At 41.6% G+C, this 26899-nt stretch overlaps 1 protein-coding gene across 4 annotated transcripts; it reads right to left on the bottom strand.

Annotated features, from left to right (window-relative positions):
• Positions 1 to 230: 230 nt before the first annotated feature.
• Positions 231 to 25258, bottom strand: ccny (cyclin Y). Of its 4 annotated transcripts, XM_063912745.1 has the most exons (12): positions 24602 to 25258; positions 11823 to 11897; positions 10633 to 10653; positions 9225 to 9259; positions 9040 to 9063; positions 8390 to 8490; positions 8250 to 8285; positions 7798 to 7855; positions 7485 to 7604; positions 4766 to 4932; positions 2526 to 2688; positions 231 to 1899 (listed from the first exon to the last, which is right to left on the bottom strand). In XM_063912745.1, exons 1-12 carry the CDS (start codon positions 24753 to 24755, stop codon positions 1783 to 1785), a joined length of 1071 nt encoding a protein of 356 aa, XP_063768815.1. In that variant the 5' UTR covers positions 24756 to 25258; the 3' UTR covers positions 231 to 1782. The 4 variants fall into 4 exon arrangements, with proteins under 4 accessions (XP_063768815.1, XP_063768817.1, XP_063768816.1 ...); XM_063912747.1 differs by lacking the exon at positions 9040 to 9063; XM_063912746.1 differs by lacking the exon at positions 10633 to 10653.
• Between the last annotated feature and the right edge of the window lie 1641 nt (positions 25259 to 26899).

Here is a 26899-nt window from a genome sequence, read left to right as displayed (position 1 = left end):
CTCAGGGAAATTTGAGTGCATTCATCATGATGCTAACAACCATTGTTATGAAGTTCATATAACAGAAGCATTACTTCACACTTTTGAACCGTTCAAGTGTCAAAACTAGAACTAAACTACCGTAAAGTTTTAACCTTCATTAGATGCCTGTACATTTTAAAATGTCAGATTTTAAGCAAGGTCAAGAAAACCAGGAAGTGATTTGTTCATGAAACAAAAAAGAGGAAAGATTGACAGTTTCGCTTATTTTAATTTTGTCACTTGCAAACAAGCGTCATCGCTAAGGAAAATAAATCTGTCAATGCTTCCACAGACTTGGGTTAAGACAAATGAAAAAAAAGACAAAAATGAATGAAACCAGACTAAATCCACTCGTATACATCCTGACATATAAAATCATGGCATTTTCTGCATTGTGAAAACATCGTAACAATAAAAACAGACCAAAAATCGTAAGTGGCATCTCCCATTTAAATCTGAATACTTCACTTTAGTTTTTAATAGATTTTTTCATATGAACAAGGAATCAAACATATTTACTACCCCCCTCATGTACAGTAAAAACTGATCCAATATACATATTCCAACACGTTCAGTTTTTCTTTTACAGTACAACCTCAGTCTACAGATTATGCACACCGGCGCTGTATCTACACTGTACAGAGACGATTTAGCAAAATGTATACAATCTATCTTTTTGTAAGCGGGGTTTGATTAATGCTTTTCCATTCATTTGGGTACTCACCAGAACAACCCTGAAGAATCATGCGTTTTGTGGATCCTAAATGTCAATATGTCACTTGTGCTGTTTCGTTGTTAGCTGGAAGAACGGTACAAAATGTTGACACAAAATACTTCAGTTATTTGTTCTATTCCTGCAGTAGAAAGGGGAGAAGTGTTAGCTAGCTTATTACAGGCACCACAGGTCAGGACAATGGCAGTGAATAACATAAGCTCTACAGTATGTCTCACGTCTGACGGAGCGCTGTCTTCCAATCAGTCGTTTCCCAAGTATGCATGCTTAATCTCGTTTAATCACAACAACAAAGCAATGCATGGATATTGCTTTTAGTTTATCTAAAGTATGGCCTTGCTGTAACAGAAACTGTAACTGTAGGGGTTGAATTCCCAGATCCTTATGAGAAGTTTAATAATGGGCTACGATGTAAATGAATACGGTATGTAGTCCAGTCACATTTATCGACAAGGTAACAGTGGAATGTACATGTCTTTCCTTTGTGTACGTTTCCTTCTGCTCCAAGGACTTTCTGCTGGATGGGGAATGCAAAAACAACAACAAGGAGTTAAGCGTTTCAATGTGCCTGTCAGCTTTTAAAAAGTCTTCTCATGCCTCAGGTAAGGAAGAAACTGACTGAACCAGATTTAGAAAGAAAGGAATGTACAAGGTCTTCCTCAATCACAGGCCCGTGGAGCCTCAGAGGGAATGATGGACGCTGTTGTTTCTCGCCTTAAGCTCGATCCTATTTTCCTATCACGTAGTCTCTCATATATTGCCATTTGTATTTATGTTAGGCGTCCTCTTCTGCACTCGAGGTGCTCATCCCGATCACTCACACACTTGCGTTTGGTTCAGCTCAGCTCTGTTTGGTTCAGTGCAGGCAGCCAGTGGAACTTATTTTATGTACAACAGCCAGAGAGGGTGCCATCACATTTGTAGAAAAGTGCCATATTGTGTGTATGTGTGTGTACTGATCCACAGCACTGCTGCCCACCTGGTTAACCAGGTAGAAGTACAGTATGTGTGACAGGTCTATCCCAGTGTTAGGAAAGGATGGCCGGACACCACCGCACCACCGTCAGGTTGTCTGCGCTCACTGACCGCTTCTTTGCTTGTTTCCTCAAGTCCTTGTATATGTCATCACACAACCGAGAGATGGCCTGAAAGACAACACAGAACATCAGTGTGTGTACAAGATGAGAGTGTGTATACAAGATGAGAGACGACACTCATGTTTTGCCCCAACTTTTGAGATTACGTATTAAGGTTTTTTTTTTAATTGGTATTCAAACGTTTTTCTTGGCAGTCTGTTATTTAAGAAAACTGAATTTCTGATAACTATCAAAGATGATCATTAACAAGCATGGTCACAGCCCAATGAAATTCCACACTTAAACAGAAAATGAAATTTCTCAAAAATGTAATTCAGATATTTTAAATGTGAAAAAGTCAATGTATCTTTCTTAGGTGTATTTGATCAAATAGAGAGTCTTTTGTACGGAGGAAAAAAAGCTTATAATGATGCATCTGCCAGCATTAACGGGCTGCTGTTTGAAATGCTCACTGCAGTAAAGCAGAGGAGGGAGAGACAGATGTGGAGGGAATAGAGCTAATTACACAGCAACACAGTCCTCCATCCTGTCCTTCACCCAGCCGATGATCTACAGTCTTTGGTTTGTGAGTGTTTGTGTTAAGCCGAGGCACTTGTGAATGATAATTAGCCGGATGGCATTGCATCCTCAGGCCACGATAAATTGGGTTGGGATTCAAGATTTCATCTCCTCACCTCTAGTTTCTGGGCCTTCTCTCTGTTGAGGGGCTCCAGGGGGAAGCTGAGGTTGTTGGCCTCTGCCATGGAGCGCAGGTCAAAGTAATACTTGGCGTAGACGCTGGACGGCACGTTGATGTTGAACTGCAGCAGCTCCAGAAACTGCCGCTCCAGCTCATTCCTTTCGAGAGAGAAAGAGAGGATGTGTGAGAGCTTGAAAATAATCAGATATTAAGCTAGCAACCTGAGCTAGGTGAAACTGAAATAAAGTTAGCTGTTTGAAATTAAAAACAAATTCAGTTTAGAGAGTATACGGAGGGGGTGTTATGGCTCATGATTCCATCCTGGGAAATCCATCTTCTTAAACAGACAGGGTGTGTTATTTTCACATGTGCAGCACCAACACATACACCAAGTTAATCCCCAGAACATAAGCCTTCCTTCAAACTGAAAGAGTGATCTCTAAGCAAAGCGCTCTGAGCATTATGTGTAAATAAGAATATTAATCCCTCATCTTGAAAATGCTATTGTCCTGCATTGCCTCATGCTGCACAGCTCTGGGATCCCTTCGCTTTCATCTGTTTATCTTCAGTCATGGCTTATTCATTTTGCATTGTAACCTTAATAAGAAGCGGTATCCTCCTCCTCTTCCTCGCCTATTCTTTCCCACCCATGCACGATCACAAGCATGTGGCAACAGACGGGCTAAATTTAGATTCCACTGTAGCTAAACCCTGCCTAATAATGCTGCTTCCTTTTTATCTCGATGGGGCGGCTATTTTCATCCATTTCTTTGTGTGTTTCTCAGTTCTTGCCAGACACCCCTGCAGTTATTTCACAGTCAAGCGTGTGTTTGCTGGAGGTGGAAAGGGGAATTCAGCTGGGTATGTTCCCGAGCATGGATTTTAAAAGGCTAAAATTGACAGAGTACCGAGTCGCTGTCCGGTAAAGTGCAATATGGGAACACACTCTCACTGGAAAGAGTCCAAACAGGTGGATGGCAGTCATTGCTCTGTAAAATCGGAGCCCAATGACGAGAATATACAGCCACAGGCGGAGACGAGCGTGAATGCATCAGAGGTCGGGGTCATAGTGGTGGCAACACGTCTGCAGCATCGCGTTACCTCTCAAAATACTCCAGCTTCCAGATTCCTGTGGATTTAAGACGGATGTGGTGCACAGGGCGGGCAGCGGTGGGTCATCGTGCTCAAGATGCTTCTTCAGTCAAAGCATGTGTGTCTTATTGTCAGCTTGTTAGAAGCTAATAAACCTATCCTGTTTCCAAGCTTAGTGACATGTTAGCATGAGGGTTCATAATATTTATTCATTTGGAAAGGTGTAGGAATAACTGAAAGGGCCCTACTTCTATCAGAGCAAAGTTTTTACAAGCCTATATACATTAATCTTGCTCTGACAAAGGGTAGATGACATCTTATGAGGAGATTAGGAGTATCATAACGGATAATAAATAAAAGGAGCCAACCTATTGTATCGCTGTTTTTAGTAATCCAAGCTCAATGACCAAAGCCAAATTGGGCTGGGGGTCCAGAAGTCGCACAAAGCATGACTAAAACACCATACGTGAGGTGACCTTCTGGCCCCGGGCTGACCCCCACAGAGACAGACTATCATCAGCAAAGGATGGCCGTAAATGGTGACTAAATGTTGATGAAGACAGGCACAGTTGTCATGAGGAACGGTGAATAACAATGGCTGTATACAAAGTCAGATCAACAGCACATTTCAAAGGACAGTTGATGAATCAATGAGGTCAGCTTGTATTAAAATCACAGCCTTTTTTACTAAACAGATTTCAAAATCTTGTGAGGGTCATTATCATCTATCATTTTTTTACATTTCATAGACCCAACACAAGAGAACTCGGTAGCGGTATATATAACATGCACTGTATATACACAATACATACTCAATAGTACTTGCCACAGGCAGTTATTGGCTCTGATAAAGAAGCTGAACCACCAATGCTTTAAAGAATATTTGTCTGTATTAGTAGCTCATTTATTTTGGCTAAATGAATAAACTTAATACACCTTCCCAACACAGGAACATGATTATCCCATGTTATGATTTATTGTAGTGCTAATGAGGAAACTAAACCGGTTAAACTGGGACACATAAGAAATAAAACACTGCAAATGAGCCACCTGTATGCTAATAACCGTGATAGTAACTGAACCCACTTTTGACTTCCTCCATATCTCCAAAAAGCTATATTTTTGGTGTGTGCAGCAACTCACATGTCCTCCACTGTGATATCCTTGAGGATTTGGCAGTAGTCGACGTTCCACACCGCCTGGTCGTCCCACACCTTGGATGCCAGTAGGATGGCTCCTAGCACGATGCGCTTCCAGTTGACGGGGCAGATGTCGATTTCAGCATAGGTCAGGAGCCGCTCCAAATACACCTAGGACGAAGACATGTCACATATTCATTAATCATATAAACAGATCAATTTTACTTCTTTGAATCAGCTAAATCAAAACACAGAACTCATTGTAAATTCTGACTTTAGGTCCAGAAATGTGTATAAATGCATTCTCAACCATTGCATTAACCTAAGTATGTCATTTCCTGTGATTGATTAGCCTCTGCGCTCCCTGTCTACGATCACTTTCAGAGTTAGTTTTCTGCTGGTCTGTTTTGCAGTCTCCTGCCTTCTCCTCCTCCAGGTAAAAACCAAAATATCAAGATGTCAGAAAATGATTCAAATCCAGCTTCCCCCTGGAGCTCGCTCATTAAAACATATCCATGTGGATCGAAACACTGCATTTCTCCCCATTTCCATTTCTCTCTCTTGTTCAGTAGTCAGAGTTCCCACGGTCTGCAGATCACAAAGCACACGGAGCCTGCGGGCACCTGTTCCTTACCAGATGGAATACATGTACAGGAACTGATTCCACTGATCCAGTGAACATCATTTTGTTAGAAAGTCGTTGTCAAGCATGAGAGCTGCTGCATGGAGACTAAATGTCTAGCTGATAATGGAAGCTTCAGTATGGCTTACAGGTTCTTCTTTTAAGCTCATGTATCTCTCATTATACACTTCAAAGGTTCAAGATGGATCTGGTACTGGAACATGTAATTTGCTAACTTCAATAACATAATACAAACAATAAATTGTATTCTTGAAACAGCATTTTCCCCCCGGGTTCAGTAGGAACTACATTTCTTATGTTCTAAAAATAAGATGTACTGCAGGCTCAACTGAATTCAAACCAGTCACAGCTTTAAAATCTGTCATCCCATAAGACAAGTCTGACATAAAAGCATTTTCTGTGGCAATGCTGTATTTTTTACCGCAGAGTGGAATATACTGCACATTCTACTTATTTGAGTTGTGTCAGAGCTGCACTGTGGCAGAGCTGTTGGTGTTATGTAATTTATAATCCGAACAGAATCCGAAAAGAAGTGGATGATCATTTGTGAGAGGGTGCATACAACTGTGTTATTGTTGGACATACAATTAGTACCTTGTGGTTTGGACAGAAAGGAAAGGTTGTGAAAGATACAGGAAAATATACGTTAATGACATTTTGCAGCCTGGTTTAAATCGACTACTAGACAGCTCAGGTGGCTAATTGGACACGTCATGCTGGGTTTGGCTTTGTGCCTGCAGGCTATGCTAACCTATTGTGGCCTGCCAACAGACACCACATATACACTCGTCTGGCAGCAGCCATTGAAGAAAGCCTGCTTGAAATGAGGTCCAGGCCACACGCTGAGGGATATGAATGCAACTGCACAGGGAGTAAAATATAATAACAAGCACAACAAACAACCCAGAGGCAGTGTGGCAATCTGTAACCCTGCTTAACCACAATACATAGCCTCTGACTTGAAAAACCGGGATTTCTCAATATTTAGATCAGGATTATCCACTGAAATAGTCAAACACATCAGTCTACAGTAGAACGTCTTCAAATATGTGGAAATAATCTATTATTAGTTTCTCTGTGACACCCAAATAAATAAGCTTTGCCCTGGAAGTGGCTTTGGTCTGTGGAGCTGTGCGACGTGTTGTCCTTAGCGGTGGTTTTTTCTGGATCTCTGTCGTCTCCATCTGCTGGAGAAGCCTTTCCTTTGCTATCCTATGATGTGAGGACTAGGAAGGAAGACTCTCTATCAGCTAAGATAACCCGATAACCGCCGGCTAACAGCTCTATTCAATTATTGATGACATGCCAGTCTGTTCTCTGGGGGACTTGCAGGAGCAGTGTGTATGCGTGTGTTTTAGTTAAGTCTGACACATCTTTGTTATAGAAACATTAAGACACTAAGACACCATGCCTCTGTGTTTGGTACCCCTTTCATCTGACGCCCATCTGTCAGGAAGTAGAGCAACTTGATACGAGGCCACAAGGCCGGCCGTATTAACCCCGCACTCTCCGGGTCCCTGGGGACACACGTGTTGGCCATAGTGACAAAGTGTGGAAAGAGATATATCTGGGCAGATGAGCGGGGAGGCAGAGAGAATGAATTTCCAACTGATTGTCGCTAAAAGTCTGGAGAAAACTATAAAACAGATGCAACTGCACAAGTAAATTACGCTTATGTATTAATTAAGTGTAGATATTCCTATTATTACATTACTATCGTGGGGAAAGAACCTGCGGTACAATAAAGCACCAATTCTATTCTTGCTGCAGACTTACTTCACACCTTAGTAATTCTAAAAGGAAATTGCACAGATCAAACCATTTTTGTACCAACTCGTGTAACCTTCCAATTTTCTCGCGTCACCTGTGAGGATTAAGGGACTTTTCAACATTTCTTGGGGACACGATCTCTGGAGGGGTTTATAAAAGCGTTTCATCGGATTCAGGAAAAATAAATGAGAGAAAAGAGTGTGAGGGAAAAGAAGAAAGGACTTGACATTAGGGAGACACAAAAGAGAGTCGGGAAGCAACACTCCCTCCTGGTGTCAGCACTGAAATACACCCACACACACACACTTACCAACGTGACAATGGCACACTCGGCCGTGAGCTGTGCGGCGCTGAACAGCGTCCTGACAAAACGGTAGATCTGCTTCTGCTCAGGGTCGTGTTTTTCATAATCAGGAGGAATTTCAGACTTCTAGAGCACAAGATAACAGACAGAATGAAAATGAATGATTCACTCTGTTCACAACATTTGATGTTATTGTTTACCAAAATGGAGGAGACAGCTTTCCCCATGTGGGTATTTATTCTTCATCAGCTTGTGTGTTTTGTCCTGACAGCCCTACAGCCTTCACATAATGGAAACGTATGTTTAGTTACGGCCTTACCGAGAGCGGGTGCAGTTTCTCATCGAAAATGTCTAACAACATTCTGCCGTCCACATCTCTGCAATGAGAAACAGATAGAGGGAACATCAGATAAGATGGAAATCAAGAGCAGATGGCTTGAGGCTCATTTCATTTCAAATATGAATTCCTTAAACCCTTAAGGATGTCTTATTGCCTGTCAAAGAAGCCGTTCGAGGGCATTTCTGTGCTCTTCTAACAGCTGCACTACTTGGGATTCCGACCAATTATATAGAGGCAATAGAGGCAAAGAACACAATATCTGTACACCCACCACATTGTATCACAGAAGGATACCAATTTCATCACACTTTCAACATAAGCTTTGAAAAGGCTCCATGTTTTCCTGGCAAGGTTTTATCTTTGTCTGCTAACCTTTGATGCAGAATTAGGAATGGACTACAGACTCATTTAAGGCATGGAAACACTCGTACCTGTTTTTTATGTGGTAGTATATTGCAAGGGCGACACTGTAGAGAAACAAAAAAGGAATTAAAAACACACGATTAAAAAGACAATAAGCCAACATATTATTCATCAGCGTGGACAGAGATTAAATAGTTTATGCAGTTACCATTTGATGGTGTATTTGAGGTTGGGCTGACTGACAGTGCTGTCATCGAGGAATATAGTAGAACATGAGCTGTACTTCCGTCTCACCAGGCCTGGATGATGCTGGAGTTCACACACACACACACACACACACACATAGAAACGACGGATACACACATGATTGTCAAACTCTATTTCTTGGACTAGCAAAAAAGTCTGCTAACACATTGAAAGTAGAGCACCTGTGAGCCCACAAACTCATTCTGTCATGCGGGAATGGATTTCATGGCGGAGTTCACCTTCAAGGATTCCCCAAACCTCCAATTACTGATGAACTTTCAACACATTTTATTCTAACTCTATTGCTCCTGGCACAAACTGAACCAGAGCTTTATCTTATCAATTGGGATACTCATTGTTTTGCTCAAAATCATAATAATGTTAAGGATTCACTACTTAAAAAGTACTTAGTTTAACAATGGCTGAACTTTGGGCAGAAGGAAGTATGAAAAGATGAACTCCACCATAATGTGATGAAATGTTGTTGCTACATGATGACATCTACACACGTCTACAGTAACTACAACTAGAAATGCAATCTAAGGGGTTAGACAGTGAGGGAATACTAACAAGGGTTGGGTTATTTTAAAAGGGACATTGTAAGGACTTTACCTTGTTCTCCGAAATGTGTGTGAACTAGCAAAAAATACAAGACATTAAATCACCAATTGCACCATAATAACATTCACAATTGTATTACACCACCAAATGATTGAGAGTTAGACGATAAGCCTTTGTGCAACATTTACCATTTCCCTTTTTAATTTATGACACATCATTTCCTTTATCGTACTTACATGGTTGATGTAAAGGCTCTTCCGTTTTTCTCGAACTGAAAAGGAAAATGAGAGAGAAGTGTCAGCAGTGTGAACACCAACACACACTTAGAGCTCAACACGTGCAGTACACAACCTTCACAGACAGGGAGCAGCATTTATCTAGGGTTAATCCGGGGTTAAGTTCCCGATCACAGATATCAAACCAGAACCTTTTTTCTCTAGTTATATCTACTATATTAAACGAAGCATGGCAGTTTGATTACCACTTTTTTAAGATGAAAACAAACATTTCAGAGCTAAATTGAATAGGAAGAAATGATTTGATGAGTCCAAATAAAAATGGAGCATAGTGGCTGCTTCATTCAAGAGTGGATTGGCATTGAGCTAATCCGTTTTCATTTATTTCTGTTCATACAAATGCTAATTCTGCTTAATGGACGTGAGCGTTGGTTAGATTTGAAAGAGCTCACTTCACTGAGTGCATGGCAGCACTATAACCACAACACACACAGCGTTCATGTGGCTGTGTCTGTTTGTGCATCCATGTGTATGTATGTTCACTCTGATGTAGGAGCACACACAAGAAAAGAGAAAAAAAGAGATCGCCAGAAAAGCAAACTAGCACAGATGCAGAGCACAGCCTCACACATACGCATACAGTGACCTAGAGAGCCTCTGCGACACACACACACACACACACACACACACACACACACACACACACACACACACACACACACACACACACACACACACACACACACACACACACACACACACACACACACACACACACACACACACACACACACACACACACACACACACACACACACACACACACACACACACACACACACACACACACACACACACACACACAAATGCAAATGTTTTTTATTCTCCTGTTGGCAGCCGTGACTGTGAGCACTGCTTTCTAGCAACAAGCCACTTGCGTTATAATTAGGCCTGTATTTTTTTATCTAATGGATAAACACCCTTACCTCAGTGTTTTCTGGATTAATTTCAGAAATAATAATAAGAAAGAAAAGCTTATTATGGTTTCTACACATCATGATGATGCTCATGTGAAAGCACAGTTTCATCGAGCAGTTCAATCCCAGCTTTTATCCCGTTAACCACTCCGTAAAAGTAAAACTTCCTTAGCACTGCTGGAGAGGAAAAGGGTGTATATATCATTTTAGGAGTTAAAATGCATATTGTTTGCAGCCCAGTACAGGCCTTTTCCTACTGTTGCATAAAGACCAACATACACATGGGCACAAACACACACACACGCAACATGAAATCAGCAGTTAGCAGAGAAGGCACGTCACCGGCGAACGAGACAGATCAAGTACAAGAACACGGTAAAGCTTAGACCACACACAGTAAGCATAGTACTACCCATCATATAAGTGCTTACCTCTCTTGCTTGGCACAGCAACTGAAAAAATACAAAGTCGAGGTTGTCTCTATGTCTTGTTTTATACCATGTGTTGAGATAACATACAAGGGCTAGTCAAATAAAAGAGCACCAGGACCAGATATCAGATCAATATGTCCGCCTTCGGGCTACCACTCTTTTCTCCAGTGTGTGCAAAATGGAACAATATCCAGCCTCTGATCATCAAAGTAAAGAGATTACAGCTGAAGTGAATCTCAGAGAACGGCTTCATCACATTTCATTTGATTGAAATGCATTACTGTCCCTCTGAAGGCTCTGAAGGGTCCAGACTTATACGGGATCAGTCTCTGTCTCGTAGAGATGATCAAAACACCCCAGTGTGCCTCAAAATCAGACGCAATGGCAGCTGGTATAACATTTCCACGGGAGCCAGCCTGGAGCCTTTTTGGTGGATGAAAGAACAGTGCTTCTGTATAGCTCCACATTTGAAAATCCCTGCATCAATGCAACAGCGGGTGGCATAAGCCATTGTCTGTCTTGCATGAATAGTTATTTTCCAGGTTGCATCCTCGCTTCATGTGCAATCTGTCACATGTGGCAACTCTATGGAGACTTCGAAGAACTTTCAGAACAACATGAATGGGTCGTCTTAAAGGAGGGTTGGGAAAGACGTGGCAGAGAAGTCTAATGCATTCTACTGATGTACACTTATGCTATAGGCTTTATGATTACAAATTGAAGCTGTGTGGAATTGTATACAGTATGATGTGCTTTCATCTTTTTTTAATAGACTGGTGCATGTTGAATGGATATTATTACGGTACTAGATGAGGCATGAATCATTTCTCAGTGTTCCAACATTCCAAGAGACATTCTTCAAGCTACAGTCTACAGAGAGAATACATATAGGGCAAAGAAAACTTCTTGGATGACTCTTCTTGAAGGAATTACCCATTAAATTGGTGATTTGTACACACTTTCAGTCTTGCGCTATGTTTCCAAGTCTCACAGTAACACACTCCATCTACCTCATCTAAGCAGGTCCTGTGTGTGCCTGATACGATTACAGTCTCAGACATATTTAACAATGCCCCTTCAAACTCCCCAGACACACTCACCAACAATCGCTAGACATGTTCTTGCCCTACTTTACAGGCGAGGTTACAAAGGTAGGTTTGGGAGAGATTAAAGGTGGTTGAAAAGCTCACCGTCAGTCTGAGACTTGCTGAGGAAGATGGTGCTGGCCCGAGGATGATCTGAGGGATTGTACTCCATGGGCAAATCTGAAAGACAAAAGGAAAGAAAAGTGTTACAGGCAACATTAAATAAGACCACTGACTTTTATACAGTTTTAAAAGTGAGTAGCTGATCTAGTTTTTAAGATGTCAGTTCATTCAGAAGTACAGTAATTATTAAGAATAGCAGGCAATTAACACAAGGCTCTGCTGTAATTACCAGGAGAACTAAAACCTTCCATTCTGAGGTTAGATGCATGAGATTGGTTTTAGGGGTTAACCGCCTCTCTTGCAATAGACTGAACCAAATGGAAAAACAATCGGTGAGCCAACAGTTTGCTGCAGCGTTGCTGGGTTAAACGGTCGTTTGTAAATCGATGTGCTAAGCAAACACACTCGAAAGCTATAGATTTGTTTTACATCATTGTCTGTACACACACACACACACACACACACACACACACACACACACACACACACACACACACACACACACACACACACACACACACACACACACACACACACACACACACACACACACACACACACACACACACACACACACACACACACACACACACACACACACACACACACACACACACACACACACACACACACACACACACACACACACACACGACACGATCTTTGAGCATTTGATAAGCTGGTGTACTCTGACTGCGTCTATCCTGAGTCTGACTGCTGCACATACAGCCACCTGCCACCAGGGGATCTGTCTTAAGGAGTCTGAAATATGTCTAAGAGAAATTAAAGGATGTACAAATACAATATAACACTAATGTACCAATAACTAGATAAAAACATGAAAAGGGTTTTAAAATAGGACCTGTACAACCACATTTAGAATGGAAATTCTGCACAAACTCGCATTCACTACTACATTTAAGAACCTTTTTTTAATACAATATTGACTTGAAAATGTCCATGTGTGACGTGTGCTAAACCAGAAGCGGTTATAGGAACAGTTGCCTGGCAGATTGCTGCTATTTAAAACCACTGAATTTGTGTCCTAGTTCCATAGCCCAAAATCTGAAGTCCCACAGGCAGACACAAGGGTTCTTATTTTAAATGATAAACAAGAAATGTACACAGAGTTGGTAGTTGAAGGATTTATGGACTATGGTGTAAGCCGGCAGCCTGGTGTTTACAGCTATGGCTGCCTAGTTTAAAACAAAGAACCACTGCTGTTTGAACAGTAGATTGGTATTTTATCTCCACAGTCGCTTGGATTTTATGGAAGCCTGGAGAAGGGTTTTAATATCCTGAAAACCCTTAGATGAAACATTTGTTGACATATGGTTATGGTCGATATTTGGTGTAGGTTAATCATGAACTACAACTGCAGCTCTATTTCAATCCAGGGAAGTAAACTCAACTAAAACACACACACACAAAAAGAGTGGGGGGTGGGTAGTGTCCCAATCATCAGCTTCCTGGTTTCTTGGATGATGTCAGTGAAACAGGAAGGGTCAGAAAGGGGACCAACACCCAGAAAGACTAATGGAGAGAAAGGAAAGCAGATGCCAAAAGATGGGGGACAGAAGGAGAGTGACAAGCTGGTAATGAGGGAGAAAAGGGCAAAAAAGGGCCAGAGAGCTGAAAATGAAGCGTTGAGAGTGACAGATTTGGAATTTGATTGACAGGGAGAGAGAAGACAGCAAGGGCTGCAAGACGAGATAATGATAGAAAATGACTGAGAGGAGGAAGACGTGAAAAAGCGGAATAGAACTGAGCGGAAAAAGGGAGAAGAAATGGGGGAGAATCGGAGCAGAGGAAGTAAAAAAATATCAACAAGCTTGTGGAAATGACCATGGATGATGTAAAACTATAGATCTGCCATTAAAAACACACTGTAATGGTGACCACAGAGCAGCAGCATACATCCTCCGTCAGTGAGCCACTGCTTTTGTGTCCAAACTCTTTTGAACTACTGTCTTTTTGTGTTTGAAGGACACTTGAAGGGCCTCAAAGGACACTCACACACACACTGCTATGATGTAGGAGGAGGTGACACACACTGCTGAATTAAAGATGGGTGTGTGGGAAGAAGCAAAGAGCAGTGAAGGAGAGGTGCATGTGGATTAATGATGCTGCGCACACACACACTGCTTAACTGTAAGTGGCGTGTGCAGTGCAGTGCAGAGCTCACTCACTCACTCATGTGCCTTTGAAACACATCAGTCACAAAAAACTCAAGTAAAGTTCTACTTGGACATCAATACTAAAGAGAGCAAGTGTTAAAGGGACAGTGTGTAGGATTTGGCATGGTGTGTGTGGCCCTTTAACATGTGGTGATGTCACCTTTTTAACACAGGAAGCTGACAGACCCAGGGAGTGCCCCTCTACATGTCTGGTGTCAGTGCCCTTTGGCATGGTGGCTCCCACCGAACTTTTCTACAACCTGGGGTAGACGAAATCGACCAACTTCCTGTGTTTCAGGAAGCGGAGAGGAAATGAAGTAAGGGGTGACGGTTACACATTGTTAGGGAGGTAGACTGAACAAAGAGTGAAGGGAATAGGTCAGTGTGTGGATTTAACCAAGGCATATTTGAACAAAAAACCAATAGGCATTTCCATGTGGCATTTCTCCTCAAATATTAAATCACTGCTTCTCACGCAGAGGCGCATTCCAGTATTCCATCAATGTGATGAAGTACTTTCATTTGTTTGTTTCCCCTCTAGCCATTATCCATAAACAGCGTCTTGGTTGATTTCCCAAACATTTGATTAAATCAGATTATATATTAATAGCGCAAAATAAACACTCGACAGTCCACTCTTGCAAACACGTCTTTCCTGCTCTATAAGGAAAGTGCATTTAGAAAATAATATTTAGACAACTTATACAGAACTCGTGAATCTTATAGAATACACATTAAGATTGTACATTCCTAAACCTGGAAATTGTTTTTTCCCCCCATTCAGAAATCCCAGATACCAACTTCACCCCAACATTAAATTTGAACCAGGAAAGCCCCGACACATGCAACACAACCACCTGCAGAACAAGAGGAAACTGATGGCCATTATACCACTGAATTACATTGTGAACAGGAATATTTGTGTAACTGTGGTTTGCTGTTGGCACTCTGCCGCTGGAGGCTGTCATGAGGGGGGGGCATGGGGTTGCAACATCAGCCCAGAAAGGAAGACCCTTCTCGGGTTTTTGGCTGACCTACTGAGGTGGCAGCCTGAGGGGATCCAGCTGGCACAGCACGGCACCACCCGGCCCGGCAAATCTTGTAACAGAGCGTTTCACACACGAGATGTATCTGTTTGTACTATTTTTATAACCCCAATTCAGCTATTTGAAATATTAAACAAAGGCAGCTCTTGTTTATTTGACTTCTGTTTCATTCGCTTTTTTTCTGTTTGTTTCTTTGGTGTCTAACATCCTCTAGAGAGCAGTTTGGATCAGCTAAGCACGTACCATCCAATACTTATCGCAGCACAAACTTTATGACTGCACCACTGAGAGTTGGCCCTGATAACACCCCTCGGTAAGTGTGTGTGATGTGCAAAACAAAGTGAGAGTTAGTGAATAGGGAACGGGGCTGTAAATGTGCGACAGAGGGCAGATCTTGACTGTACAGTGGCTTTTCACCTTGGATAACGAACCACTTAAGGTATGGACCCTTGTAGAAGCATGTTATCTTTGTTATGGAACGGACTTCTGTATCGCTTAATACAGCAGCTGTGTTTCATTTGAACAGTGTGTACGATAAGAAGGAACGAGCCAGGGTTATAGCTGCACTGATAAGGTTTTTATTGTAAAGCCTTAATAGCAATACCCCATCTGCTTTTAGTGGTTCAGGAATCAGGAAATCGTATCTGTATCACATTCATTCTGCTTGATACATTTGCCCTCACTTAATTTCTGGACTTTTAGTTTCTAAAACTGGAAAGAAAAGCAAGGCAGAGTAAAGGTTGTTACAGAGGATATGGGAAAACAAGCGAATGAAAGACTAATGCCTAATGACTCATCCCTTTTAGCTTTCATCTACACACACACGGACATGAAAACACACACACACACACACACACACACACCACAATGGAACACAGCGCCGGCAGCAGCTCTTCCTAACAGCTTAAACCACCCCTGAGCTCCCATCATCGATCGACAACAGCTGCCAAACTCAGCGCGCTGTTACACTCATCTTCAGAGGAAAAGAGCTGAGCTTTTATCAAAGGAAAGCCAACAGGGACAAGAGGACTGAGGGGAATGTGTAGGGGGAATTTTTACAAAAAAACATTCTTTCTGATGACTGCAGCGTAACTTAAAACTGCTTTGTTCGTGTGTTTTTCACATTTTGAACATCAAACCCAAACATGCTGTTCTAAAACTTAAGTTTCAATCAATTCTCTTGGTAGAAAGCAGAAGGTAATTTGTTCCAAACACTCCAATATGTCTTAAGATGAGACATATGTGCATAAACTTACAAGCAGCAGTTGATGGTAAGTCGAAGCAGCAGCGGCCTGACAACAAGAGTAGGAAGTGTTGCTGTGACTCCACAGTAGAAACGTTTCTGAGACGATGTGAGGATAGAATCAAATCACTGGTCTCTTTATTGCAATCTGTCCAAAAGTTGTTGAAGTGGCTTGAAAATGTTCTAATGCTATATAAAAGTTGTGGGATTTAATAAGTACAATAAATCCTTGCAGAGAGGGCTACATTAAAGCCTAACAACTCTGACAATCCATCACAGTGACGTGTTACGAGGTACTGCCTGGCGGTGTACTGGGCGATGTGTACTGGTGTGTCTGTGGTGGACCTGTTTACTTTTCCACTTGATGGATGGCTGTAATTAGGTGAAGGGAAGAGTAGCAAAGCGAAGGAACATTTTTCCTAAAGGAAGAAAATAGCAAACATCAGGCAGAGCATATACGTTGATATCCCAATGTGACAGAGGAGGCAGCAGTAAACGATGCCACAAAGTCCTAAAGATGGAGATGTTGGAAGGGGAAAGGGAGAGTGGCTACTTGCTATCGATATTTAGTGGGGCCAGTAGCTCATATTTCCGGCACTTATCAGTGTAGTTAAATATAACGGCATTGCAACATCAGCTGTTATTCCTTCCCATCTGCTTGCTGAGGCTTTATTTAAACATCTCTGTGCAGCTTCAATGTTGATTCAGCTATTTTCTCCGTTTGAATCGACTCTTCTTTGTACTACAGAGAACGTCATGGTGGGTTAAGATGAGTAGAGAGAGGCACAATGGGTAACCAGACAAATGCAATCAAACTCCCAGGCAAAAAAAAACCAAAACGTCCCCATCATAACCGCTAATGGGAAAGATACCACAGTGGTAGAAACGCGGTTTAATTAACGAGTCATTTCTGCGAGGGGCCATGACAGAAAAAGTTCCCCTCTTTCACAACGATGCATAATTACGAAGGTGCGAATCACATGTCGCTTTGAGAAAAACCTTCTTAGAGTTTGTTCCCCGTTTTGTCTGAGCAATATTCTGTTTACCATCATGTATGACACAAAGGTTTGAGAAGGTAGAAATATCAAATACTGAGTAAATTGATTATTCCATCACCCAAAGTCACATACGTGCGCCTATCAATTCATTATTTAACTGAAAAATTGGTGCAGATTTAGCTGTAACTCACTAATATAGCTTTGATATACTCAGGTTTACAAGGGTTTACATTTGTAAAGACAGCTTTTAATTTAAAAGCAGTAGAAATTGTTTTGTTTATGCATTTATAAGGAGAGATTGACCAGAAGCACGTAAATGCTGTTAGGTGTTGAAGAGCCCAAGGGCAGTAGAGGACTCGTTTACCCCGCACCCAGCTGAGAGTCATAAACCCACCACCCCTCTATCTCTCTCCCCCTCCCATCCCTGCATCCTCTGCTCGCTGTAACCAGGCAACGCCGGCTTGAAACGATTCAGATGGTGGAGGCAGGCCCATCAAAGGAAGAGACAGACAGACGGATTGGGTGACAGCAATTATGGCGAGGGGCACAAGGTGCTACGTGTGCTGACACATGGAAAAGAGATGGCCAATTAGAGACAACAACATCCCCAAAATAATTTAAAAAGGAGTAAAGTTGCTTCTTTGGTTTTTATGACTTTTGGAGAACACATACTGTACATGGCTCTATTACGATCCTATTTTTCGGAGAGGTTATAAGTATATCATGCTCCAGGTCAGAGGAATTGAGATGTTAAAACAGATGTTACATGATGACACGTGATGATTTGAAGGACCGCTCAAGTTCCTCTCCTTCCATGACCATATGTCCCTGCAGAACATGATCCATGCACCATAGGCAGTGATCTACAACAACCTCTGGTAGAAAAGTCAACGCAATTAGCAATTTAGGAATTTCAACCCCAAAAATAACAATCCAGCAGCTAGTGCAGAACACGCAAAAAGTGTGTCTTTTGCACTCAAGGTCAGAAATGTGTTTGCTGGGCCAATGAAAGCTGTGCAGTTGTGATGCATTTAATCCAACGCACTGCCTCTATCTCTGACTTTCATCCGGTATCAAGCTGTGGAAGGAGGCAACGATGACAGGATGGCCATCTGTGCCAAACTCCGTCATACAGTCTGTGTTGACATTTTCAACACGTGCATACAGAGATGTTGGCATGCACGAATGACCCAATGCAGGCATGAGCGAAAAGGCATAAATCAACATAAACTCAAGCAGACGCACTACAATAAACATGGTGTTTGTTTAGTGTTCCGCACACGTAGCTGACAGATTGGCGACATTATGGGTGCTCTGAAGTAAAGACACACAGACTCAAATTTGATGAGCAGATTTGATATCAGACAAATGAATAAAAACGGACGGTCTTTGGATGTTGTTCGTATCAACCTGTCTGAGGTTTGGTGTCTTAAAATGTGTGATACTTGGAATAAACATTGTAGAAACCCCATCGTTTGTGCTGAAAATGAACAGATGGCACATTCACTGCACCGTGATCACACTGAAGAAACCTCTGCAGGGCCTCTCAGGTGTTGCCATGCTGGCAGACTAGGTGGACTTCCAACAGCCAATCAGAAGCAGGTATTTACCTCCACACCTGCTCACCAAACTACTGCGGCAACTCCGGTGGTCCCAACGGATGGCTGTATCGCTCAAGTATGTGTCGGATTCAGCCATGGCTCTACTAGAATATGCACAAACACAAACATCTATTCAAACATGACGAGCATCATGTGGTGATACAGCAATTACCCTTACAGGGAAGTCACGTGTGGATTCAAAGCACATGCTGGTAGAAATATGTATGTGTTCAATTTTAAGCAATGCGTTCATTTGCCAGTATGAGTTACAGACATCAGACAGTGCTGCTATTGCTGCGTTTGCCTTTGTACTGATAGAATATTCCATAAATACACGTTCAGTTGCGTTTTTAACCTTGCTTACTTAATTACTATGATTTAACGTGAGATTAAAATAATATTGGTTATACAGTGTGGCCATGCAGAAGGTCAACACTGTAAGAAATGTATACTATAAATTACAATTTACTGGTAAAGCAAGGAGGTCATCTTTCTAGGGAAAAATATATGATGCTTGCTACATCCACATATAGCGGAGTATGCATCAAATCCAACAACAGCGGCTGTAGGGCTGAAGCAATCTTATTAGAATGGATGTTTGAATTTGTGCAAATCCGTTAGCAAGGAAGTTTCATTTTCTTTCTGCAGTTTAAATACCTACTTTCATTTGGAGTTTCTCCAATGCACACACAATATGTTTTGAAATGATGTCAGTCAGACACTCGTATCTCTTTTGTGTGGACTAGTATACAAGATTAAAGGATAGCATACACTTGATAAAACAATAGCTCACTTGATCTGTCTTTCGAAAGGTGTATGTCCCTGTCCACTGTAACTGTCACTGTTGACAGCTGTGCCCAAATGATCTCTTGAGCTCCTGAACACCACATCTAATTGCCATTGAGTACCTAAGTGTGCATGTAGTTGAATGCCCCAGCTTCACACACTCTCCTTGACAAGTTGGATTTGGGAAGAACACTCAAAATGATGAGGGCTGAGGGCTATTGGCTTCCCACGCTTCACTACACAGCTGTCTCGCAAAGCCCGAGCTTAACCCATTTTGACAGCGCTCCCAAAACAAACAGAGGTTATTGCACAAACCTTTTTTCTCTAGAAGTTGTAACCTGCTCTGACCATCAGAGGGGAAAAGATTAAGAACCAGAGCATGAAGGGAACCTCTTTTCAACCCCTTTTTAGTCTCAGGGGGACAATCAATCAGCTCTGCGTGGGCATGGCTGGACCAATAAGCCCTATAAATCTAAACATTGAATTAAGTTGTACAACATATAATCCACAATCCATCACCAAAATGCCAATGCTTATCAATTTGAGGGGGGGGACAGGTACAGTAATTTCATCGTGATATTTAGTATCCTTTTAATCTGTGGAATTTAGCATAATTAATAAACACAGCACTTCACAAACTGTCATATAGTACGTTATAAATTGTAGTACAATGTTTATATTTCTGCTTTCATTTCCACAATTTTATTTTACTCTTTAATTGGACGTGTTACTCAAGCTGTTATGTTTCTATAAATATCTTTAAGTAAGGTTTTCTTGTCTTTTTACTTGTAATTTTTTATCTTTTGTGTCATTCTGAAATGGCCCACAACACCACATTTCCCGACGGGATAAGTAAAGTAATCTAAAGTGATTTTGAGGAGCACACTGCAAATCCAAGTCCAGTGTTCAAAAAAGTGTGATGGTTTTACAACTCAATAGCATCGGGAGAACAATGCATTCCTGTCAGACCCTTTGTCTTATTTTAATGTGTTCCTGATCAGAGGCTGTCTCTTTGCTTTATTTCAGAAGCGGCAGAAAACCATTACAGTGTTAAATGACTCCGGAGACAGCGGCACCGCGAGTGAACGCGCGGACAGGTAATTTGTGGGCAGCACAGATGCATCTCTCCTCGCATGGGCCGAGTGGAGCCAAACGAGACACTGGAATGAGATTGTCTCAGGCAATTGAGTTTTCATTAACACTGTGAATCGGTTCATTTGTTTTTTGAAATGGGAACCCTTCTCCGTGAAACGATCTGTTATTTCTTCAGGGAAATTGCTGGCTTTTGTGAGCAAAAGTTTTAAAAAAAGTCTTCAGGTAGATGAGTTGTTTTATCTGTCAATGATTGTGAGTGGCAGACATGTTTCATACATGTGTGTATTTTACATGGGATCACCATCATCCTTCACCAGCAAGAATGAAAACTAAACCATATCATACACCGTACATGTAGGTCAACTCGTCTGCGATTCACAGCTAGGAGACTCCCCAGGCTCATCAACCAGGCATGAATAATCCATGTCCAGATTTCAATTAGCCTGCAAGCGAGACTCATCAATATGTGTATGTGTGCTCCAGAAATAACTAACTTTAACACTGATGAGACAGAGACGGATGCTGCGCCTTGAGCTATTGCTCATTTACAGTTCTCTATGTTAAGTAAAAACCCAAACAGGGTGAGAACTCCATCTGTTTCATCCTTCATCTCGCTTTCCGTTTCTCTCTTATTTCTGAGACATCATAAGTGGCCTCGGTTTACCTTTACTAAGAGCTACAGCATACAGCATTCTCTGATCCAATTAGACTAAAAATAACACCGCTGTTGGTTTGGAGGGTCTGCAAATTGGAAAGAATGCTCCTCTCTCTTTCTAGCACTGCGATCATGATGATCCTATTTATGTTGAGGTGCATGCACTACACGTCTGATCATTCTGTGCTCCATTTTTTCTTATAGTATTATGATTCATTGGAAATATTCCTCTTCTAAATACTGAAAAAAATCCCAATTTCAGCAAACAAGCTGTTCTATTCCATTTCAAAAGGAGTCGGATTTAAGAAACTATTATTCCTATGTCTTTTAGAGCCTTTAAATCCTCACCCAAGATGCCAGCAAACAACCAGATAGCTACACACTCTAGAAAAACCTCTTCATGCAGCTACCTATGCATTTTTCATATTTAATACAGGAGAGAATCTGGAATATGCTCGCACAACACCTAGCATAAGGGTTATTCCAAATGGATTTACTCCCCCTTGGGAATCACTCACTTAATCTTTGTTTTGATAGCAACCATAAAACTTAACATCCATTGATGTCTGTATATCTGTGGCTGTAGGCATGTCTTATCACAATCTAAGACAAGTAATGGGCTTGGCAATGAGATTAATGAAGTACAACCATAAAGCATGACCGACTGAAGAAATATAGTCATAAATAGAGATGAATAAGCTGTCTGGGGAAGCATGAACATCCAGCCTCTTTCTATGAATGCTGTACAGGCTACAGAGAGGGAGTCATTGCTCAGGCAAATGAGATTACACTGTGTAATTGTGGAAGGGGCCACCTTAAAGACCGTCTCATACTTGTGAGGCGACTGTTCAATTAGCACTGTGTGTGTTTTGTTTGTGTGTGTGTCGTCACCCCTGTCAGCAGTTCACATGGCTGACTTTTTTTATGATCACATGAGGATGAAGACGAGATCTACAGACAAACACTAAAATTGAAACTGATGAGCTATGCACACAAAATCAATGATGTGTTAAAGGGAGAACCACATCAAATATAACAGATTAAATCAAACTGCCATGCAGCCAAACAACTATTTCCTCAAGGCAGATTTCAATTCTTTATATAAAGTCAGGATTTTGCCCCTATGTGACATTCCAATGTATTCATTCTCTGGACTCCAACAGTATTCCTCCCCAGGATAAGTACAGGAGTCTTCTGGCTGAGGAATGCCGTTAGAGGTCCTGTGGCACAAGTCAAAGGGTCATTACCTAAAGACTTGTGTAAACGGGACAAACACCCAAAACCAGCTTGAAACCAGTTCTTTCTCTCCCCTTCCTTCCATCATCACGTTCACTTTAGCAGGAACAATGCCAGGCTTTGTGTTTAGATTTGTTTCCACATGTCCAATGACTGATTAAAAGGACAGCAGTGAATTACATGACCCCCATACCCATAAGTAGCTTCCAACCAATGTACTTGCAACTAATTATTAATTCCACAAAGGCATACATTCGGATTGATATGTCATTTGTTTGATCATTTAGTCTATGAAATGACAAAACATGTACTTTGCAGATCCCAAAGTGAAGTCCAATTATAGCTGCAAAAATCAGTGGTTTAATCGGTGAGTCTATCAAGTGTCCTATCACCATTCTATCAACTATTCTTCTTCTTGTTTTCTCGTCTTCCAAGCACAATGCCAAACGCATGTGGTCCAAGCTTTCAAATGTAAGGATTTACTACTTTTCTCCGTTTCACATGATCGTAAACCGAACATTTGGAGGGTTTGGACTGTTGGTCAGACAGCACAATTCATTTGAAGATGTCACCTTGCAGGCATTTGACTCAGAAGTGTATAGCTCATACATCCTATGAAAGCTTTGGGATTCTTAAGTTACAAAGAGGTTGAAAAGGGCGCATGAGCTGAAGGCTTCTCTGACTACACACTCCAGGAAGCCCACTACTCACAGGGAGGAGTTCAGTGAGGTTGACTGACCTTTTTGCACAGCACATGACTTAGACTCAGCAACATAGCTTTAGGAAGAAACCTGCCATGCCAGAGAAACAGCAAAAATACTAAAGTCAAAGTGACCTTTTTGACTGGTTTTTCAGGTGTTAATGATGCACAAAGACCTCCCGAAAGACTCTGAAGAAGTTATATCGGAATGGTACAGCAGAGTGTGACTGTTCTGGTGTTAATGAGCATTGATATGTGTGGCTGCATCATTGCCCTATTCAGCTCACTGCAGGAGGTGAATGGACACTCTGTCGTAAACACTGTCCATCATAATCACATCACTTCCCACTGGAACACAAATTCACACCCGCCCTTCAACACGCTGTCCAGGCGACACACACCCTTTCACACACAGACACATGGTGATGATGATGATGATGATGATGATGCAAGTTCAGGGTCCTGGCTCAGACCAACAACTTAACCAGGCTCCAAACCTGGAAACATTTTAAGTCAGTGTGTCATAAGTATTCAAGGAAAAGTGAAACTAGTGGGTATGTTTACTTCCTTCAGCAAATAATTCAAAGGCTTTGGTTTTGTAAAAGCACTATATCTACAGAGAAGTTGTTGGCAATGAAATCTTAAGTCCCAGGCTATTCCAACAATGTAGCATATACTATATTAAAAGGCATAACATAGTGTAAATGACACAATGAGCAGATTCAGGAGAAAGTAAACTATGTACATGTATGATAGCATAAGAGACCTGCATGAAGAACTGTTGATTGTAATCATATATCAATCGGCAGATTATATACTGATGTATGTTCTATAAACAGATGAATGTGATGACACTTCACAGAGATCAAGAAGTTAACAATCGTATTCTCGTGGGCGTCCCTGAGTCTGGTGGTCAAAAGTGACTCGGTACTCTTGCATATAAGTTTGGAAGGCATATGGCTGATTCACAACATATTGGAAGTCCAATGAAAGGGAAGCTTACAGTACTGTAGGCTAGTTATTGGTGTAACGGGTGGGTGGGTCCTTTGCACAGATGTTGCAAGCTCTCATTATCTGTTAAAAGGTGTGGGTGTTTTCAGAGAAATACACTGGGCTACTGTCCCTAGCTATTTCACAACACAATAATAATAATGGGTTTACTTTTTCATACAGTAAATACATGTTGATACTTCGTAAAAAGGGGGTAACATCATAGCATCTTACCGTCTAAATTCTCTCTGTCGCTGATGTGCTGGAGGTTGCAGCCCGTGTCCTCCCGGCTCAGCTCCGGCTCCGGCCGGTAGGGCTCGAGCCTGGAGTGGTTGTTCCTCCGGTGTTTAGGGCTCGACGACACACAGCAGGAGGTTGTATTCCCCATGGTGCAAGCAGCTTTTTGTTTATAGTCCAATCTTAAAACGGTGCTTTCAGCCTTCTCCTGGCCGTGCTATTAGCCTACAGGGGAGGAAACGGGGCGGTAACGCGGATGGACAGACCCCTGTGCGAACTACAAACCCCGGTATCCGTTAGCGTTACACGCCCTTCCCCCGAGTGTACAGTATGCGTAGCCCGATAAGTGCAATCATTTAAAAGGCTGATAAAACGCCTAAGTTGAATAAAAGAGCAGAAGAGTAGCCCAACGCAGCTCCCAAACGTCCAAACGAGTGCTCTATGTAACAGGCTTCGGTTTCACACTCGACTCCCTCGCCTTGTATTTCCGCCCGAGCGTCCAGTTTTTCTCACCAAGACATGTTGATACGCTACTCGTTTATAAAGACATGAATGCATGAGGACATATTATTTAGCCAGTCAGATTGAAATATTTCTACTCTCAGCGCTACATGGTTGCCTCTTTACTGTAGACTGCTCCTGCTGCTGCTACATCCGCTGCCTTGTGGCTTTCAGGTGCTCTTCATAAAGTCGGATTTTTGAAAATCACGTTCAGAAATGGCTTCGCCCTTCGCACTTTCAAATGCATCCCACATGTTTTTTCTAACCCTTGATTTCATTATCCAGTGCATATTTCTTAATTTAAGATCCAGTATATATTTATATTTTAGATATGTTTTTAGGTAGGTATATTTGTTATTGACAAGAGTAAGTGCTTTTATTTTGAAGGCCGTTTTTACAGGCCTCTACCGTAATTAATAGGATATACGCGCACAGCAGTGCAACGTGGGGGCTGACTTGACCGTGTTTTCCGAAGTGGAGGCTGGCTTGAACGCACTGACAAATCCTTGAGAGCTTTACTTTGCCTATGACAGAGTGAAATGTTTTCTCATACTTAACCTCTTTGCAGGATTAGGTGAGATTATTTGAGGTGAACGCAAACTAAGTGAGGTATTGAGGAATAGCCTATAAGATGATTTATAAAACATGTGAGACAATATGTAACGCATTGATGCCTCACACACAATCATTGATGATGATTGAGACTGGAGAATGGAAGAGGATTGGTAAGCTTTTTGCATGATTGCATTGGTTGACCTGATCAGGCTCGGTGCTGTAGTGCAGCCTGCTGGCATGGCAACTGCATTGCATTTAGTGAGTGAATACACCCACAATGCAGATTGCTGCTTAAGGATTTGAAAAAAAATGTTTGCACTTCTAACAGGAGAGCACTCTTCAAATCCAGGCCACTATTTGAATGCATGCAAAGCAACAATCATTGAAGTCACTTGAGACAATTGTTGCTGCTGTTGCATTCCCTATGCTTTTAGTGATGCTTTACTAAAAGCATGTTTTCCTTTTCCTTTCCGTTGCATTCCAGTGTTGTTATGTCTCTATGAGTGGAAGTTAAGTGTTTTGTTATAAACTGGACAGGAATAAGGTTTCACAGTGGTTTCACAGTGGTGTCTTTCCTCAGTTGTTTTGTTTCCATTATACCTCTCTTATAAATTGACACATGAGAAGTGACAAAGCAGGAAACTCAATCACTGCAAGCTGAAAAGAAAAAGTTAAGATGTAACACAAAAAGAAAATAATGTACATCTTTAATTTAGGTGCTCCATTAAAATAAAATTCCATGCACATTATATTCTTCCTGATATTCCTAACCATTCTCTTCTCAGGATTTGTTTTGGTTCTTACTATAAGTTGGTCATTATCTGCCTGTAAAAGTTACAGTTGTTCTTTAACGCCAACAAATTCTTAGGTAAGTTGACTTTAATGCAGAGAATGGCATTAGTTAAAACAGGGATAATCTCGTCTTTCGCTTAGCATTCCCACATTCCTCTGAAAGGGATTTATGGAATATGTGTTTAAGTACTCACTCCTTCATTAAGACTTTACTGTGTGGCATGTGTACATCTTTTAAAAGGCAACAGAAGATGTAAAAGAGGAAAAATGGCTTTGCTCGATGTCGATAGTCGAAGAAGTCAAGTTGAGTCAATCGCGAAAAAGAAAAAACATGTTGTGTTCTGAGCAGAAGCCCAAGGTTGAGACTCACATGTCAATAAGATAGAAATCGTACTGTGTCCTTCATGGATGTCTTGTATGTAATATGCGTGGGGAAAAACACAGAGA

Source organism: Eleginops maclovinus, chromosome 21, assembly GCF_036324505.1.
Source record: "Eleginops maclovinus isolate JMC-PN-2008 ecotype Puerto Natales chromosome 21, JC_Emac_rtc_rv5, whole genome shotgun sequence".
Lineage (NCBI taxonomy): Eukaryota > Metazoa > Chordata > Actinopteri > Perciformes > Eleginopidae > Eleginops > Eleginops maclovinus.
This window is presented reverse-complemented; position numbering and strand designations above follow the sequence as displayed.